The sequence below is a fragment of the Alternaria alternata genome, assembly GCF_001642055.1.
Source record: "Alternaria alternata strain SRC1lrK2f unplaced genomic scaffold CC77scaffold_1, whole genome shotgun sequence".
Classification (NCBI taxonomy): Eukaryota; Fungi; Ascomycota; class Dothideomycetes; order Pleosporales; family Pleosporaceae; genus Alternaria; species Alternaria alternata.
Window position 1 is genome coordinate 1238007 of NW_017306190.1, and position 16428 is coordinate 1254434.

At 50.3% G+C, this 16428-nt stretch overlaps 8 protein-coding genes across 8 annotated transcripts; 3 read left to right on the top strand and 5 right to left on the bottom strand.

Moving 5' to 3' along the window:
- Positions 1-814: 814 nt before the first annotated feature.
- CC77DRAFT_924588 (isochorismatase domain-containing protein 2A, mitochondrial precursor) lies at positions 815-1890 on the top strand (the record flags this gene model as incomplete). Its single annotated transcript, XM_018533813.1, has 6 exons — positions 815-917; positions 967-982; positions 1032-1117; positions 1294-1432; positions 1487-1759; positions 1812-1890. The coding sequence occupies 6 exons, from the start codon at positions 815-817 to the stop codon at positions 1888-1890; spliced, it is 696 nt and encodes a 231-aa protein (XP_018391560.1).
- Positions 1811-2594, bottom strand: CC77DRAFT_27313 (hypothetical protein). The gene has a single exon (XM_018530974.1). The coding sequence runs from the start codon at positions 2381-2383 to the stop codon at positions 1931-1933; it is 453 nt and encodes a 150-aa protein (XP_018391561.1). The 5' UTR covers positions 2384-2594; the 3' UTR covers positions 1811-1930.
- Positions 2595-3564: 970 nt separating this feature from the next.
- On the bottom strand, positions 3565-4119 carry CC77DRAFT_925747 (hypothetical protein; the record flags this gene model as incomplete). The annotated part of the gene is made up of 1 exon (XM_018533875.1): positions 3565-4119. The coding sequence occupies one exon, from the start codon at positions 4117-4119 to the stop codon at positions 3565-3567; it is 555 nt and encodes a 184-aa protein (XP_018391562.1).
- A 311-nt stretch (positions 4120-4430) lies between these two features.
- On the top strand, positions 4431-6365 carry CC77DRAFT_27396 (amine oxidase). The gene is made up of 2 exons (XM_018530977.1): positions 4431-5318; positions 5369-6365. Exons 1-2 carry the CDS (start codon positions 4730-4732, stop codon positions 6271-6273), a joined length of 1494 nt encoding a protein of 497 aa, XP_018391563.1. The 5' UTR covers positions 4431-4729; the 3' UTR covers positions 6274-6365.
- A 91-nt stretch (positions 6366-6456) lies between these two features.
- Positions 6457-8465, bottom strand: CC77DRAFT_1090074 (ankyrin; the record flags this gene model as incomplete). Its single annotated transcript, XM_018529504.1, has 4 exons — positions 8141-8465; positions 7562-8090; positions 7424-7512; positions 6457-7357 (listed from the first exon to the last, which is right to left on the bottom strand). Exons 1-4 carry the CDS (start codon positions 8347-8349, stop codon positions 6457-6459), a joined length of 1728 nt encoding a protein of 575 aa, XP_018391564.1. The 5' UTR covers positions 8350-8465.
- A 1381-nt stretch (positions 8466-9846) lies between these two features.
- CC77DRAFT_27384 (hypothetical protein) lies at positions 9847-10394 on the bottom strand. Its single transcript, XM_018530976.1, has one exon. The coding sequence runs from the start codon at positions 10182-10184 to the stop codon at positions 9906-9908; it is 279 nt and encodes a 92-aa protein (XP_018391565.1). The 5' UTR covers positions 10185-10394; the 3' UTR covers positions 9847-9905.
- A 1994-nt stretch (positions 10395-12388) lies between these two features.
- CC77DRAFT_1004153 (hypothetical protein) lies at positions 12389-12879 on the top strand (the record flags this gene model as incomplete). The annotated part of the gene is made up of 2 exons (XM_018523248.1): positions 12389-12600; positions 12648-12879. The coding sequence occupies 2 exons, from the start codon at positions 12389-12391 to the stop codon at positions 12877-12879; spliced, it is 444 nt and encodes a 147-aa protein (XP_018391566.1).
- Positions 12880-13465: 586 nt separating this feature from the next.
- On the bottom strand, positions 13466-15925 carry CC77DRAFT_27419 (kinase-like protein). The gene is made up of 2 exons (XM_018530978.1): positions 14329-15925; positions 13466-14248 (listed from the first exon to the last, which is right to left on the bottom strand). Exons 1-2 carry the CDS (start codon positions 15770-15772, stop codon positions 13677-13679), a joined length of 2016 nt encoding a protein of 671 aa, XP_018391567.1. The 5' UTR covers positions 15773-15925; the 3' UTR covers positions 13466-13676.
- Between the last annotated feature and the right edge of the window lie 503 nt (positions 15926-16428).

Genomic DNA, 16428 nt, shown 5'->3' on the forward strand with positions numbered 1-16428 from the left:
GACACGACTACCTTCCTTCTTCCACCACCATCACCACCCACCGCGCCTGTGACGTTCCCCGCGCCCAGAACACAGAGTAAGGGAAAAAGCACTGCCCACGCCACACCGTCAGCCGTCATCAGCCCTGACCATGCTGACCGTGCGGAGACGGTTGTATGCAACGGGCCACTCCGTCGTGCGCAGTACGCTATAGACATGGCAGCTTACTACGCTGCAGAGACAGGAGAGTCGACTTGCTGACTGACTAGCCGACGAACTCCTGGTAGCTGGAGAACTCATGTCCAGCTAAGCATGGGCGTCTCCTGTCTCGTGCAGTCCATGTCGTAGGGGATGACGGCCGCTCGTGAGATTGTAGGGGCGTCTGTTGCATCGCAGTCAGACCAGACCGCCCGCCATGCCTTCTTGCTCCGACTTTGTCTACCACCAGCCATGCTGCAAACGTCTATTTCCCGTCTTGTCAGATCTGTATCTGGCCGGTATATCACCGCGTGAGCAGACGCAGGGACAGCACCAACGGCGGTATCTCGTAATGGACAGGGTACCCGCGCCTCTGGTCCCAAGTATAGCCTCCTGAGTACTGATGTCAGAGGCCGGACATTCTCGCGTTTGGAATGGTTTTGTTTCGACGCGGTAAATTGGGGCTCAATATGCAGGCAATTGTCTACGGGCGGACTTGTTTCAGATGCCCGGCATTCTGCCTGGTCACATGATGACATTGGTACGGCAGGCGTATTGGACAGATGGGGAAGCGACCATGTCGTTCCTTCTAGCCGAGGCACGTTCGCATGCGGCTTGCATACGCGCATCGACTATCATGGCATCTCTCCTCCTACGCGTGGCACAGCCAAGTGTGTCCTTCACCTGCCGTAGAACTGCTCATCGAACATTCTCTTCAGCCATGGCTCAGCGACGCATTGGTAGGCGGCTCAGCAACATCTCGTGCGACAGTGGGCTGATGGACCATAGCGAACCCCGCCCTCTTGTATGCCTTCCCGCGGCGACTATCATTTCCCCTACTAATACCATCGCAGTATCTGCGATCTTCAAGAGAAGTTCCGTCCTGCTATATATGAATTCCCCAAAGTCGTTTCGACTGCACAGAAGCTGCTCAAAGCAAGTGCGTTGCTCATCCCATACCAACACCGTCTTTCAAAGTCCAAATAAGACACCCAACATGGCATCTCCAGCCTCTTGAACCCCCGGATTGTCAGCCCAGAGGTCTCAGGCTGGCTTGTCCATTTTCTGTCGCTACACACTTCGCCCCACGCGCTTATTGCTGACCAACACCGTCAGGCAAATTACTGAACATTCCCGTATTCGCAACAACCCAGAACAGAGCGCGATTGGGCGAGACATGTCCGGAGCTGAAGTTGGATCAGCCCGATGGCATCAAGACAGTCTGTCATCTTGACAAGACACTCTTTTCTATGATGTGAGCTACAACATGGATGATGTGTGTCCCAAGTCATCTGCTGACTGTTGTTAGAACACCAGAAGTCAAGCAAGCCCTCGACTCACTCAATGCCTCCGGTCCACTCTCCTGTATCATCGTCGGCATCGAAAGCCACATTTGCGTCACCCAGACCACACTCGATCTCCTCCGATCCGGACACAAAGTATATGTCATTGCTGATGGCGTAAGCTCCTGCAACAAGGAGGAGGTGCCCGTCGCTTTGGCGAGGCTGAGGCATGAAGGTGCCGTGGTCACTACGAGCGAGAGCTTCATGTATGAATTTGTTGGAGATGCAGGAACGCCTGAGTAAGCAAAGCTGACATGCTGTTGTTCATGTTCGGGCGCTAACATCCGACAGGTTCAAGGAGATCATCAAGGTGGTCAAGGAGACGTCGCAGAGCACAAAGGAGGCAATGCAGACACTCTGCAAGATCTAGATTAGCTATATCTTGGCCTTTCACATGCGATTCCATGATCTTACAAAACTAATGTCTTTACACGGACTATGTCATTGAACATACGCCAGTGCTGTATTATACTCACCTCTGTTGCTCTCTTCAGTTCCTCACCGTCCTCCCTATCCCCTGCATTGTCTTCGACCCCATGGTACATTTCTCCCTGATAAAGAAGCAGAAATGTATGCTCAACAAGAGTGATCGAGATAATCTCACCCACAAGTATAGAACTTAGCAGCACAGTTCTGGATTTTACAAGATGATGAAGACATCGCAGATCTCTACGGCTCAAACAATTCTCTAGGTGGTTATGCTGATGTTTCTTCGCCAATTCCACTATCACTTCAGCGACTGGACTAAAGCCTACAGGCACTGATCGTGTTCTGATTGAGGTTGAGGATGCCGCCCATTCATTGTTGGTAGAGACGCCAAGGGTTGTTGAAAGGCACAAGACTATGCTAGTCACCCTGACCATGGCCGTGCTAGTTGTTAGTTGTAGGATGGATGAGATGTCTGGAAGTTGAGGCTTGTATTGATGCGACTGTTATGAGTGAGATACACCTTTGTTGAATTATCATCGATGGGCTTTACACGATCAATCTCGTTTGCTTAACTATTTGACACGCAGTTCAGCTTGCTTATCCTGCATCGTTTGCATTGTTTTCGAGACAACCGGAAGCTGTCGTTACATTACGTGGTACGCGTCAGGCGTACAATCATACAGTGACTAGTAGACATTGCCTTAAGCTCGCATGATCTTACTTGCCATAGATTTCCTCCATCTTTCGTCCATCTTTCGTCTGCTGGACTGCATCTTTTAATGTCGCACTATCCTATATGTGGATCATTGATCCTCTCCAAACCTAGCTACGGCTTCTACGGTCCACACATGAAGAACTATGCTAGGAAAAATTGGTCAATACTCTTGCGAAGACGTTTCGTGATGCCATACAGGTGACGCTGAAGTTGGACATAGAGCATGTTTGGACAGGTAAAGATGACAAGCGCTGATTTCATGTCTCAGACAGCTTTCACATACCCAGGTATTTCAAGGCTCCGACCAAGGGTGGAAGGTAGAAGCTGGTACTATGCAGGACGTGTATCGCAACTCATACATCACTTGGACAGCTGATGTCCGTATAACTTCGTGGTCCTAAAAAGAAGGCTTCAATGGGTTTTCCGACCTTAAATTCCAGAACGATATCAGCGGTATTCAGCTTGCTACATCTCGGACCTTGCGCTGGGCTCAAATTTACATGTGTCGTTCAATGCCGAAGATGATACCCTTGAATAAAGATCGCTCTTTCCTATCTTCGAAACCGAATTACGGTCTAAAATCGCTGGATACTACTTGGAAGGCCTAGTACTGGTACTAATCCAGGATTCAGAAAGACATCAACATGTTAGATCATAAGTAGGATCTAAGGAGAAGGAAAAAGAACTTGATAGGTTACTGCATCATCTGAGAAAAGAGCTAGGATCGCGGTCTAGTCTTTCAATAAATGTGCTCACTAGTTCCAGCTCCGACAATACGCATATGCATATCGTGGTGGAACCGAGGCGTTGAGAGTGTTTTCTTTCTTGAAACGTATCATACTTTTGTTCAATCAACTTTCATGAATGACAAAAGTCTCCCCGACTTAGAGAACACATCCTTTACACCCTTGGATTAGATGAGTGTGCCTCGTTCTTGCGTTCGAGGTATAAGGCGTCATCACCATAGCCCAAAATCTTCTCCCTTAGTTTGTCATCGATCGTCTCTGGGGCTTTGAACCCGTACCGCCCCCAGAATTCCGCTGTTCCATAGACAGAAACAAGACTAGTCGTTGCGTATTGCTTTGCGACAGTCCCCAGAATCTTGGTGAGACATTCATGCGCTAAACCAGACCCACGGAATCCAGGAAGAATTGCCAAATCGTGAACGTAGTATTGGTTTGCATCTGGAGCGATTTGTCCAAGGAGCCTGTCCAAAGCTGGCGGTTCGCGGTACAGGATAGGATGTGAGATGATATATCCGCAAAGCTCACCGGCCTCATCGAACAGACCTTGGCAGCCTTGCGGAAACAGTCTCGCACGCTCTGCAAAGACTTCGTCGCTCTCAGGAAGATCGGGATGAATTTTATCAGCAACCTGAACGAGGCTGGCAATATCGCTGGTGGACAGCGGACGCCAATCAGCTTTGACGTTCGACGAATTCTTTGTTTGCGCCATGTGTGGCTCCATTTTGTAATGCGATTAGTGAGGTAATGGTATGTGTTGTGAGTGCAATGTTCAGTGGGAAAGCATCTACCCCACCAACGGTGAGCCTCGTATATTTGGGCAGTCATCGCCTACATGCAACGCGGGGCTGTGCTTGCCGTATCTAGTATCGCCAGCCGAGTAGATGCAATACAACATGTCTTCTTGATGAGGCACACACCACGGCAGACTACTATAATGCCAACAGTTTGGTCTTCAAGGGACCAAGCGCGAATTACGACGCGTCAATCCCGTAGTTCGAAGCACAGACCTCGGTGATTGCTGGCCTTCACGCCATCATCACATCAAACTTCGAAACATGCATGCTTCCCGAGCTCACCATCATGCACCTTTCCTTCGTGAGCTTTGATCTCTGCACTTAGGCCAGCAATGTCGTTCGTTGAGGGTTTATCGGCTGGCACTGCCTAATCAAGCCGCATGCTGCTTGGCGGCTGATCTGGATGGGTTACAAAATAGTCGAAATGGCTCGCGGTCCACCACATTTATAATTCACTCTAACACCATCTCCACCAGTCTAGGGCCTCCTTTTCTATCTCCAATTTGCGATCCTAGCAAGACCACGATGGGTGGTAAAACATCCAATCTTCGGAGCCATGGGCGAACGGTTTGCATTATCGGAGCGGGCATCAGTGGACTACGAGCCGCTATACTTCTTACTAATGTGGGGTTCAATGTCACAATACTCGAAGCAAGAGACCGTGTTGGCGGTCGTATCCACCAAGATCACCGCTTTGGTCAACCTATCGATCTTGGTGCGAGCTGGATCCATGGTACTCAAGGCAATCCTATCGTAGAGCTTGCAAGAAATACAGAGTCAACGACAGTTGCTTGTAGCGCGGTCGAATCTATATGTAATACGAACGGAGTGTGGTTCGACCGGAAGAAGGCAAGACAATACTATGAAGAAGTTTGGGAGATTCTGGAGTTGGCGATGAAACAGAGTCACGCGAATGCAGCAGCGATACCTGACACAATAAAGATGATGGATTTCGTTCATGAAGAAATTCAGAGGAAATGTTCGCACCGCAGATGTCAAGAGCCTGATGCGCCACTTCTGGCGTATATTGCTGAAATGTGGGGGGCGTTTATGGGAGACGATGGCGAACGTCAGAGTCTCAAGAACCTCTGGCTAGACGCTGGGCTGGAAGGAGGTATGGATGACCCAATCCAGCTGCAGTACTATCGCTAACTGTTTACGCAGATAACCTGTTCCTTGCATCGACCTACAAGGACATCGTTCATGACATGTACCTCCAGATTTCGAAGAAAGTCAATCTTCAGTTGAACTGCGAAGTGACTGCAATTTCGAACTTACAGTCAGGTTCGCTACAGATCAGTTCAAAGAGTGGTTTCCACGGCCAATTCGAGGACGTTGTCGTTACTGCTCCGTTAGGGTGGTTGAAACGCAACGAGAACGTCTTCTCACCACCTTTGACACCCGAAATTTCGACAGCAATTCAAAGTATTGGATATGGTAACCTAGAGAAGATTTTTATCAAATTTCCAAAACCCTTCTGGGATGATCCGGATTTTGGAAACAACACCGGATCAGCCAGAGGCCCCGCGTTTCCGATCGAGTCTCTCTTCTTGCGGCCAGAGTACGCAACCGATACAAACCCGTCACGATGGCGAACTGAGATCGTGTCTTTCTCTGGTATGCCGGCAGAATTCTCGCAACCAATCATCATGTTCTTCGTATACGGTCAATGGGGCAGACATATTTGTAGGCTTGTTCGAGGTATGTTGCAGGACTCCGCAGAACGCTATCGGATCTTGGACGACATATTCCATCCGTACTATTCAAAGCTGCCAAATTACGATCCTACCCGCTCTGAATGTGCTCCTGTGACATTTATGTCAACAGATTGGCAGAATGACGAGTTTGCAGGGTTTGGATCGTTTGCCAACATGCCAGTGGGTTCTGGCGATGGCGATCTTCATTTCAAGGTACTTAGGGAAGGTATGGGCCACAATCGTGGAATTTGGTTTGCTGGTGAACATACATCACCACCAGGTGGACTCGGCACTGTAACCGGAGCTTACTGGAGCGGGGAGGAAGCTGCCAAAAGAGTCGCTCTTCACCATGGAATCACGCTAGATATCTGATACGTAGGATGGTAGGAGTAGTACAAGCTCCAGTAAACTTGAACGAGGAAATCTGTACTTATGTAGCACAAACTCGATCTGACAAGTCTTTGCTCGTCATGTACAATTTGAAAGAATTTTCCCTTTGATTATTCAGTCTGAACACGTGCTTGAATCGATCGAAAATCCCTGTCTTCCAGGTATCTAACGATTCTCGAAAGGGCTTTTGGGTAAGAAGGTTGGGTTCTCCTCCAATGTGACGGCGTCCATGTGCTCTGGATCAACGCCTTTGAGCAGCAATAGCTTCCTCACTTTGGAAGAGCCGTTATATGATGCCCAGTGTAGCAGTGTCCATCGATCGTCATCTACATCCTCGGCGCCATAGATCCAGCGAGGGACCTCAGCCTCTCCAGGGTTAGGAGCTGCCTCCCAAAACATCTCCTCGTCTATACCTTGTAGATTTGCATGACGACCAGTTTCGACGAGGGCTTCCATGAACATTCGATATCGATTTGGCCCGATGTAAAGCGCAATGTCGCTTGGAGACAGCTCTCTGTACGAGAGTTCTGGGTCTTCCGGCAGTGGTGATGGGAGAGACAACTGATTGACGTTCGTACCATTTTGTAGGCATAGTCTCATGATCCGTGGAGCCCCAAAGTAAATGCAGCAATGGAGAAGTGTCCACCCGTCACCATCCAAAGACTCGTACACGTCCGGCTCTGAGTGTCGAACGATAGTCTGGAATGTCTCCAGATTATCGTGAGATGCCGCGAAGAAGAGCGCCGTCCAGCCATACCATTGCGCTCTTAGCTCAAGCGATGCACCAAGTTTCAAGAACGTCTCGACGTCATCCGATGTACCGATGGCGGCCGCTCGGTGGAATGCTGACCAGCCCCGGCTATCGCATGTGTTGACTTCACCAAAATCGTTGGCAAGACAAAAGCGCATGAATTCGGCTGACTTCTCCAGAGGCTTGTCAACTACCCAAAGGTACGAGAGGACCGAATAGCCATCACTGTCAATGTGCTCAATGTCTGCACCTTGGTTCAGCAATACCCTTCCTATATTCAGGTGCCCATGAAGAAAGGCAGACTGTATCGCCGTCCTGTATGACTGATGTTAGCAGATCGTCCAAGTATTCGTTGCAACAGTCAAAGGAGGTTGTACTCACATGTTATGTTCGCCGTATGCTAGGTTGGGAGTTGCTCCATATTCGAGGAGTAAGCGAACAAGCCGTGTAGAACCACTTTCGATGGCGTACTATATATTCTATTAGGACAGAAAGCGGTTCTGAAGAAATTTGACTGACATCGAGCATCGGCCAACCGCCAGATGTAATATCACTTCCTTGCGCTTCCCCGCGCTCTAGTAGTCGACGAGCTTGATCGAAATCGCCTGTCTTGCATGCGATGACCATTGCGCAATCCTTAGGCACGATGTTGCGAACGTGTAACATTCGATCAAAAGTAAACCCTGGCAGAATCACTTTCATTTGGAGGGAGTATGTCTTGCTAAGTACCGAGACGTGCACGGTAGCTCGATAACTGGTGGACTCATCTTTAGGTAGCATGGTCAACTGACCGGAAACGCCCCATTGGTTGAATCGTGCAGTCCATGGTAAAAGTTTGGTAGACTTTTTTGTAAGCTGATTTGATTGCTTCCGCAAAGCGCTGGGCCCAAGTATTTGGGTCTGAGCAAAGGTTGGGATAAACGAAGGACTAGATTGGTTGATCACCGCTACCCCCCAGACGTTGCTGTTCGTTGCCCTACTTTTCTCCAAACGACTCAGCGCGCTCTGTTGTTGGATAAGTAAGCCGTACATCATATGGCTGACTCGCCTATGGTCTATAAGTTGTTTGCTCTAGAGCAGATCTGAGACACAACTTACAATTGCTCCATCGTTGCAATTCCTTGTAGTGTGCTTTCAGCAGATTTCAATCGCTCTTGCAACTCTACCAGAGTTTGCTTATCTTTCAACGCCCATCGGACCTTGCTTCTCCATGTATGTGGTTCGGACCGCAGGGGGAAAGAACTCTCAATTGTCGAAAGTAAATCATGAGCGGTAGACATTGCCTTAGTGTACGGTCCTTCTTCCATGACCACATAACTCTTTTGAGACGATGTACGATAATACGGTCTGCTATCCCCTGCATGATTTAGAGCATGAGGGAGACCAGCTTTCCTAGTTTCCAGGGCTTTGATCTCTTCTCGTAGTAGTAACGCATGTTGTCGAGCATTATCGAGATCTTCGTCTGCGCACCTGTAGTCATGTCTCAGCCGGAATATAAGTGAACTGAGCTTTGTAACTGAATCAGCTATGCCTACAACGCCCGCAGTTATCGAAAACGGATCCATGAAGCCGTGTCAGAGGCTTTGATGTACTGTGCTTGATAGGATGCGTGCGTTGAGTGAAGCTGCTAGATGCAGTGGTGATTGATGATCGACGACGAGAATATATATTGTGTTCATAACACTCGTACGTAACTGGCTCTCGACTTTCGCAAATTCCGCAGATGGCCAAGTATAGCTGAAAGTCTGCGAACAGGTGATTCGAAGTGTTATCATTCCTGAATAGGCTGAAGCGTAAATGCATGCCTGAGTAAGCCAGTCACATATAACTCTTCATGAATAGCATCCCTCGGTATTGTGATACGCGCAAGCAGCAACGGAAAAGACTTGGGTTTGGCAATGTGTCCAATTTCACAGCATAAACAGAGACATACTTCGTACGAGACCAGATGCGGCGTACTTCCGAAGCTCTTTATACAACGTTTGGCCCCAATCATCCTGCCATGCAGCCACTGCTTCCGCATACTTGCATGACTGCTGCGTTGTCAGTCGACCAGGCTATCACCTCCACAAGTAAGTCAGATAGCACGCCCTCGTCCATGATGATAGCGATTTCTGCGTCTTCCCGCTCCTGATGAAACGCATACCGCCCTTCCATGCTCAGAAACGTTGCTTCAGGACGAATCGTAGGCTGTTCGAAGATATAGACATCGCCACCAGCGGTAAGCGGCAGTAAAGCCACAATGTATGCTACTATCGTTCCCAAGCGTTATTGGCCGCCATAATCCGCCCCGCAATCCTTCTTACAGACCGCCGGTCCTGGAAAGCCTTCTTGTTGGCACGTCGCTGCCTTGTTATCGTAGATGGTTCGCTATAGGATTGCAGGACGCATCGTTCTAGACCCGCTGCGATAGGACACCACCTCGCGGTTAGGGGTTCTGGCGCAATACTTGAGACAACCAGACATTCAGTTGTGTATCATCGCAACCACAATGAGGTTGCTGGCGTTATCTAGACAGCGAACATGAGAGAACTTCCGCAGATGAGCTCCGACAGCTATCTAATAGGGTGGCACATAGACGCGCAAATGCGAGTTGAGTTTGGCTGTGCTAGATTCATAGGAATGTGGTGGTTGGGATGTAATGTTTGGGTGTCAGACTTAAGAAGCGAAACGCCGGCCGCACTCCGGAACTTCCGCTCTCTGAGGCAAAAGAGTCGCGTCCCCCCGCCCCCTCCCCGATTTTGACGTCAAACGAAATCGCTTGCTCAGTCCGGTGTTGTATGGCCTCTGTGTGAGCGCTGCGAAAAGCAGGACTACCGCCTTCATACAACTTATCACCATAACGTCAGCGGCAACACCGCTACTAGCAGAGCGGGGACGCGCGCACCACGTTCTTTATCCAACAAGACGAGATTATTGTGTTCTCTTCTTTCATACATCGCACAAAGCGGGAGATGCCGACGGAACGAAAGAATGGTTGCGGTCGCTGATTGAAGGCCTCGAAAAAGCCAACAGCTGTCTCCTCAACGTAACAGGAGTGTTGGGCACTACAAGACAAGAAAAAGAGCAGCGCTGATAACAAGGCGGCCGCAGATTCCGCCTGATCAAGAGCCTGTCGATCCGTTATTTGCGACCTCAGCATCAATCGTGATTGTCCCCTAGTTACTAAGAACTGTTAAGGACTCTCAAAGATGGTAACCTGTCTTGCCGTCGAAGCGCCTCTGTAGTCAGATTGTCGGGGCAAATCCGTCTCCACGACCGAATCATACAATTAAGAGTGTATCCTATTCATCTCTATTTACAGATCGTGGTGCTTTCCTCAAGTAGCTATCAGAATCTATCCTGCTCGCTCCACCACACCGACCTTCAGTTCTTTCAAGTGACGATGCAGTCGTCGCTCACGGTTCCAGCGATAGCCATAGCAGCACCCCAGTGTTTGAGACCTACAACACGATCGCATATAGTTCCAAGTCGTATATACTCCTATAGCTGTGCATACTGAACCGAACTTCTAGATCCGCGAAGCTATGTGGGGTCAAGGATGGCTGCGCTAGATATGATCGTTATATAGCGTATAACCAAGGGTCTTGTGGGGCGTCTAATCTGCAAGATAGAAGACCACGAGATTCGCGATTATGGATCTTGCGAATTGTCCCTGTGTATCGAGACGTCACATAGGACAACTTTTCGCCTAGATCCTTGGCATCAGACTGGCATGAGTGCGCGAAGTCAAGCTCGACTCGCATCAGTTCTATAGCTACCGAAGTAGAGGTGTGCTCGTCTCTGACGAAGAAGATTGTAGCGTCGAGTCTGCAGTAAATTGGCCTATCATTACCCAGGTAGTACCTGGGTACCATCAACCTCTTGTAAACGTGTCCGTGCTTGTTCACAGCGAACATTCTCTGCGCACCTTAATGCTACCACTAGCATAATGCATCGTTTCCAACAAGCCTTGGCTATCACTAATGGGCTTATACCAGTCCAAAAACGTCTTGGTGAATGTAGTGTCTTGGACGAGACTACCTAACCTAAGTAGGTAGTCATTTCCCTCTTAAGACTGCTTGTTAGGTAGACGCTGTTCGGCTACTACACCGAATCGCTCAACCGAATGTACCGGAAGTCTGGAAAGAGACCTGGGATCTTGGAATTACGTGAGCCCGCTACTGTACCTAGATACCTTGTTCTGATGGTCAGTGCAGACCATCGGTAGACGTGCCGACACGCGTACCTGGTAACATGGCGATCATTCCTATCACTACAGCTCCACAGCAACGCAATATCGAAAGATCGTCTTGCAGGAAGTCATATTCGCGAGTGTTAAACAAGATGCTTGGGTTGAAGCAGTCAACAAGTACAGTGTTTCACGCCCCACGCTACTCTGGTGATGCAGAGACACCGTGCGCCACTACAGAAGCGCCGATAACTAAGGTAATGAACCAATAAAAGCTTGGCTTGAGGCAAGAGCAGGAAATCATACGACCCATGAACAAGCTTACAGATCAATACGTACCACCTATACCAGATATGATACGGGTTTGAGGAGCCGGTAAGCAGTACCTAGCCTCTAGGTACCTAGGTATTCACTACATAATGATCCGGGACTGCCCTGCCTTTGATGAGGTGAAATCGTCGTCATTAATATGATGGGCTTGGGCTGGATGCGATGGAATAAGACTTGACTGACCTAATCGGCTTGGATGGGCAGTTTGTTCTCACCGAGTTACTAAGACAGAACTCTTTCTTGCTGTGTGTGTATTTCCAAAAGCGCATATCCAGGATGGAGGTGTCGTTCCAAAAGCGATACATCTCAGTGCCGCACAGTTTCAAAAAATACACCTGGTCAAGTAAGTACATTCTAAAGCAGCACATTATGATCTGGTCTTACACAAGACAGAACCAATCATCTCAAATCCCCTCGGTTCTTGGCGTGTTTACGGTCTTGTTCACTGCTCTGAAAAATGGTCCGACTACACTTGGTCGGTCTATAGACGTAGCATGATGACGATTAGGATACTAGTGGTTTTTCTACCTGCAATATGCTCCTCTTCCGCCGGTCTGTCGGAGTCGGAGTGCAGGTATGCCAAACCTCCAAGGTCGAGGGTGTGAGGGCTACGAACCACAGACGTGTCATCACAATATGGAAACCTTGGTGCTTATGCTAGGCGGACAAGAGAGATTGCGGAGCCGACTTGGTCGAGAGAGATGCAGTCAACACAGAGAAGTATATAAGCTGAGGAAATGGCCATTCATTCCTCTTCATCCGCCGTCAACCATCAAAAGATCAAAGGCTAAACGCCAGCCATCTTTTCACACTCAAGTCTGTCGCAGATACCTCTTATCCTCAAAATGCTTCTATCTCACCCAATCATTTTCTTCACCACTGCCTTCGGTGCGGTCTCTATGGCTAATCCGATCGCTAATGCTGAAGCAGCAGCACTCGCTATCCTCCACGATCTGCCCGAATGGGAGTCGTACTCAACCTCGCTTGAAGCACGAAATGCTGAACCGGCCGGGCTAGAGGCACGCCAGGGCGGTCCTATTGCCTGCATCGCCACGGTGTAAGTAACCCCTTATTGTTCAATGTGCAAGGCTGACAGAAGCGTAGTGGACTCGGTCCTCCGTCTCAGCCTTCGTTCCGTGGATGTATTGGAGTCCGCCCTGGCCTTATCACCGGTTTTTTTGTTCGGACTGCGGAGTTTCCCAACTGCGAGATTGGGGTTGAGGTTAACTACCCCAACTGCGCCCAATACCGCGTTGTCAGCATTCAGAACTGCGGTGGTGAACGCTTAGTCGATATCTCGGATGGCTCGTCTTGCCCACCACCACCTGGAAGATAGGCTACTACAAGATAAGGTACTGTTTAAGCTAAGGTCTTTTTTTTGATCCCTAGAATATCCATGTCGAAGGAAAGGCTTCCTACTAGAGATTGTCAAAAGAGGGGTGTTTTTTTTGGCCTTGGCATTTCAGTACTTGTAGACTAGCTAGATGAGACTTTCTATAGAACCGATGACGGCACCGTTACAAGTATCAAGGCACAGCATGAATGTAAACGACACAAGCACAAATGATGGCGAAAGTATCGCTTTATTGATTTTCTATCCAAGCCAGCTCGATTCAGTGTTGTCCAAAAACAAAGAGAAGAAAGCATGCCTGCTGAAGTGCCAAAGCTATCAAGAGTCAACTATTGACCCTGATTTTTCTAATGCCACATGATTGAAAGAAGGAAAAGGAAAGCATGAACCCGCTGAAGCAAACGCGTAGGCGCAGGCGCCACAACGGAAAGGATAGCCGATTGAACGACATTGAAAGCAAGTATAACCAGACAATAGAAGCGAACAGGTATGGGATATGGGAGGGATATCAATAGAACAACGAACGTGAGAGTAAATAGTCGTGAGTAGAAAGGAAAAGTAGGAAACCTGGGTAGTTCCGGAAAGAGCTGCGTGTGCAGGTTTACCACGAAGAGTGTGATTTGATAGTCTGTCCCCCTCATTTAGAGCTTTCGCGCTCATGGAGTACGGGAAGCTTGGGCGGACTGAACGACACACGAGAAAGTCGTTTGGTAGCGTCTCGAAGCGGAGACGACCTATCATTCGAGTTCAGCAAACCGCGCATCTCAGCTCCTCATTAACGATCACCTCAGCGGGGTCTGGGCCGCAGCTACCTCCGCGACCTCGTCTTCTGGCCTCATTCTTAGGCCACCCTCGACCTGAATGCCTTGCTGGACCCACTCCAGTTTCTCAATATCTTCCAAGCTCTTCCGACCGCGTGAGACCTTCTTCAGCAGCCCTTCGACACACTCGCGAGCTCCTCCCCACTCCTTGCCCTTCTCAGCATCCCACTCACCGTCTTCGTCACCAAACTTGACCCAAGACCAGTCGCATCTGGCGATACGGTGAGCAGCTCTGCTACGAGACGCAGCCTTGCCCGGTAGGGGATCAAAGGGTAGTCGTCCCTCCATGAGAGCATAGAGAAGGACACCAAGCGCCCAGGCATCCGTTGAACGACCGTCATATGGCTGACCTAGTAGAATCTCCGGGGCTGCATAATCTTCACTACCGCATCGTGTTGTCAAAAGGGGCGATTCGGGTGGAGCTGGAATACGTCGAGAAAGACCAAGATCCGTAAGTGTCGCTATGGCATGCGGATGGCTCTGTGGATTCTTGAGTAGAGGCACAGTAGACACAGGGATGTTGAGAAGAACGTCTGGATATCATTAGTACAGAGTAGAATCGAAGAAACGTACCACTTGAGGCGCAGCAAGATAAAGAGAATGGAAGCAGTACTTTCTAGCTTGATGTCGCGGTGCACGATAAGTTGGGTATGCAAATAACGCACGGCGCTGACCATTTCGGCGAAGATACGATGGACGATATCGACAGTCAGCTTGTCGCGATGGTCACTGGCTACATCAAACAGATCACCACCGGGACAGTACGTAAGGACAATAAGAGCTTGGGCGTCATCGTGATCGAAGGCTTGGAGATGTACGAGAGACGGATGTGATACTGATCGGAGCATCTCAACCTCTCGCTTGAGGCTTAATTCTACGCGTTCTTCATCGGCACCCCCGGCCGGGCCATGCTCGACGACTTTGATGGCGACCAATTTCCGCGGATCCAAAACGTTCTCATCGAGAGGGTCCTTGGCCTTGGTCTTCTCGCAGGTTGCCAGGTAGACTTTGCTGAAGGTGCCCTGGCCAAGCTGCCGGACAGGGCGCCAGAGCTTCTTCGTCTTCTGGGGTCCACAGCGCACCACTATGTATTGAGTCTTGTCATCATCTGTCACGTCCTCTTCCTCGGTGTCGGTAACACTGCGGTTGCTTGCGTTGCTAGCGGGTGGAGTGGGAAGCCCGGCTGGCACCTTAGCGGGGACAAGGCCCCTCTGCATGGCAAGATATGTCTCGCGGTTCATGCGTTGCTGCATGTTGGGGTCCGTTTCTACCACCGAGACTTGTCGGGGACGAGCGTTACGCATTGCATCTGGAGTGTACTCGCTGATGCTTCTGTTGCGCTCGCGGGCTGCCTCGTTCCTCTGCTGAGAGTTTGCAGCGGCCGCTTCGATGGCGGCCGCTTTCAGTCCCGAGTATCCTTTCTTCTTGAGCGAGGGCGAAGGAGAGAGGGTGCCCTTGGTGAACATGGCGAAGGAGTCGTCGCGAGAAGCGCCTGATATGCCTCGTGAGCACGGGCGATGGTCGGCTCGCTGCCATGGCCCCGGTGAGTCGCCCATCACCAGTGGTGATGGAAGTGGGGTTATGTCTCCCAGGGCGGCCAGTGCTGGCGACGAGATGGCAGACGAGGGCGACAGCGAACCGAGACTAGCAGTAGACCAGGCAGTCCTCAGATAGCCACTGTCTTGTATCGCAATCGGCGCAGTGGCCGACTGCCGCAGCGCGTCGCTCCCGTTGGCCTCCAGATTGGCGGGGTGGAGAGAGCGTGCAGAGTTTGGGTTGGACGAGGCGATGGCGAGGTCCGTGTCAAGCTTCAACGCGGTGGACGGGGCGCGGACGTGGTATCTGGGCAGCGGCAGCGAGGGATCCGTGAATCCCCTTCCAATCGACAGGTCCGAGTTGGTCAGGGTCGACGTCGCATTTAGGTTCGCGGGGGGCTGGAGGGCAGTAGTGTTTAGCGTGGCATGCGTCTTTTCCGGCGCGTCGTTGTACGCGGCCGCCCTTTCGGCTCGAGGGTTGGAGGACGCAAGACCCGTAGAGGATGACTCTGGGTCCTCCATGGTGTTGTATCACTGCTTGGGCGGGACACGATCGTGTGGCTATCCAGTAGTCGTCGGTCTGCTGTCTGCGGGTGATGCTAAACATGGACGTGCGCCTTTCCGGTATCATTAGCGCATGCCTGGACACAAGCCACAACCAGCCTTGCGACTAAAACAAGCAAGCGTGCAATTAGGATGTGACCCGTCGCCCGACCTGATAACGTTTACAAGCAATAGTTCGCCGTCATGGCTAGCTGAGCATCACCGCCGTGTCCTTGTTGAGAAGGCCCATCCTCTTTCGACTGTCATCCGCAACCACGACCAGTCATGGGAAGGCAGTATCGACGTTTGGCCTATGAGCATGGCCCGTGGAAGCACACGCTATCGCTAGGTCTAGACGCACGCGCTTGCTTTCCCTACCTCCGGTACCGTAAAACAAGAACCGACAGTCTAGGTACTGCATCCATCAACACCGGATACGGCTCTGGGGTCCTTGGGGCACGTGCGACTATACGGCTGAATCAACATACGCAAAAGTCTCTGTGAAACATCATCCAGCAACATACAGCCGAGCCTGTGTGTAGATGTCATTTGTGACGTGTTTCTTCGCCCCATCCGCGGATGTCGGCAGAGCTACGAGAGCTGGTGCCTGGCACTAGACAGAGTATTGTAAAGCA

What these genes read in the sequence shown, in the direction of transcription:
- CC77DRAFT_27313 (XM_018530974.1), bottom strand. Translation starts at nt 2,383, where the DNA reads ATGGTCAGGGTGACTAGCATAGTCTTGTGCCTTTCAACAACCCTTGGC.
- CC77DRAFT_27396 (XM_018530977.1), top strand. Translation starts at nt 4,730, where the DNA reads ATGGGTGGTAAAACATCCAATCTTCGGAGCCATGGGCGAACGGTTTGC. An exon ending in AGACGCTGGGCTGGAAGGAG is followed by an intron (nt 5,319 to 5,368) that starts GTATGGATGACC and finishes CTGTTTACGCAG; the next exon opens with ATAACCTGTTCCTTGCATCG.
- CC77DRAFT_27384 (XM_018530976.1), bottom strand. Translation starts at nt 10,184, where the DNA reads ATGCTGAGGTCGCAAATAACGGATCGACAGGCTCTTGATCAGGCGGAA.
- CC77DRAFT_27419 (XM_018530978.1), bottom strand. Translation starts at nt 15,772, where the DNA reads ATGGAGGACCCAGAGTCATCCTCTACGGGTCTTGCGTCCTCCAACCCT. An exon ending in CCGCGACATCAAGCTAGAAA is followed by an intron (nt 14,249 to 14,328) that starts GTACTGCTTCCA and finishes AATGATATCCAG; the next exon opens with ACGTTCTTCTCAACATCCCT.